The 812-nt window shown below is 58.4% G+C and overlaps 1 protein-coding gene across 1 annotated transcript in view; it reads left to right on the forward strand.

Moving 5' to 3' along the window:
* IER5 (immediate early response 5) overlaps positions 1-585 on the forward strand; it is a 3,990-nt gene extending 3,405 nt beyond the window's left edge. The window contains exon 3 of the mRNA XM_018567417.1: positions 5-585. Within this exon, the coding sequence (XP_018422919.1) occupies positions 5-370 (366 nt within the window). The 3' untranslated portion in view covers positions 371-585. The remainder of the gene's footprint in view (positions 1-4) is intronic.
* The last annotated feature ends 227 nt before the right edge of the window (positions 586-812 follow it).

Genomic DNA, 812 nt, shown 5'->3' on the forward strand with positions numbered 1-812 from the left:
TGACTGTCCGAGCCTTGAAGCCGAGGCCAGCCACCCCGATCCCCCGAGCCCGTGCTGCAGGAAGAGGAGCGGGGGCAGCGCGCCGGATGGGCCGGCCATGAAGCGAGCCAGGCGGGAACAGAGAGAGCAGGAGGTGCCGGAGCCGGCAGAGGAGGCCGAGGAGGAGATGGAGACGGAGAATGTGGCCAACCTCATCAGCATCTTCGGCTCCAGCTTCTCGGGACTTCTCACTAAGGAGCCGGGGACAGAGGAGGGCCAGGAGCCCGCACAGGAGGTGCAGGAGCTGGACTCCCCAGCAGGACAAAGCTGCAGTGAACCTGCCATCAGCTCCAGCATCACACCGTGGAGCACGGCCATAGAAGCCTTTTGATGGCTGATGAGAGCAAGGACTGGACTTTGACCCACCTTCCTAGAGACACTAGGGGGAGCTACAGAGCGTTGTCTGCCCAGAGGGTCTCCCTCCTGGTGGGAGAAGATCGCCAGAGCTGGCCTGACCCGGAGCCATGTCGTTATCGTGTTTTTCTATGTTTGTGGGTTGGATGCCTGTTAGTCTGCATTAAGACATTTCGGATCTGTAGGGGCGTTGAACGAGTTCCCATCATGATTTTGCCCCTTTCCGGTGCCAGGGGGGGGCGGGTAACCCTTTTCTTGCCAACCTTGGCAGGGAACGGGTTAAAGGGTAGATCCACCTAAAACTGGAGACCTGTAAGGAGACAGGCTTTTTATGTTGAGGGGAATTGGATAGGATCTTGTAGTTCAGATTCTCTTCCCATTGATGGCCCCAGGAGCCCAATGTTGACCACATGCTTGGC

Source organism: Nanorana parkeri, unplaced genomic scaffold (genome assembly GCF_000935625.1).
Source record: "Nanorana parkeri isolate BGI_ZX_2015 unplaced genomic scaffold, ASM93562v1 scaffold1046, whole genome shotgun sequence".
Taxonomy (NCBI): domain Eukaryota; kingdom Metazoa; phylum Chordata; class Amphibia; order Anura; family Dicroglossidae; genus Nanorana; species Nanorana parkeri.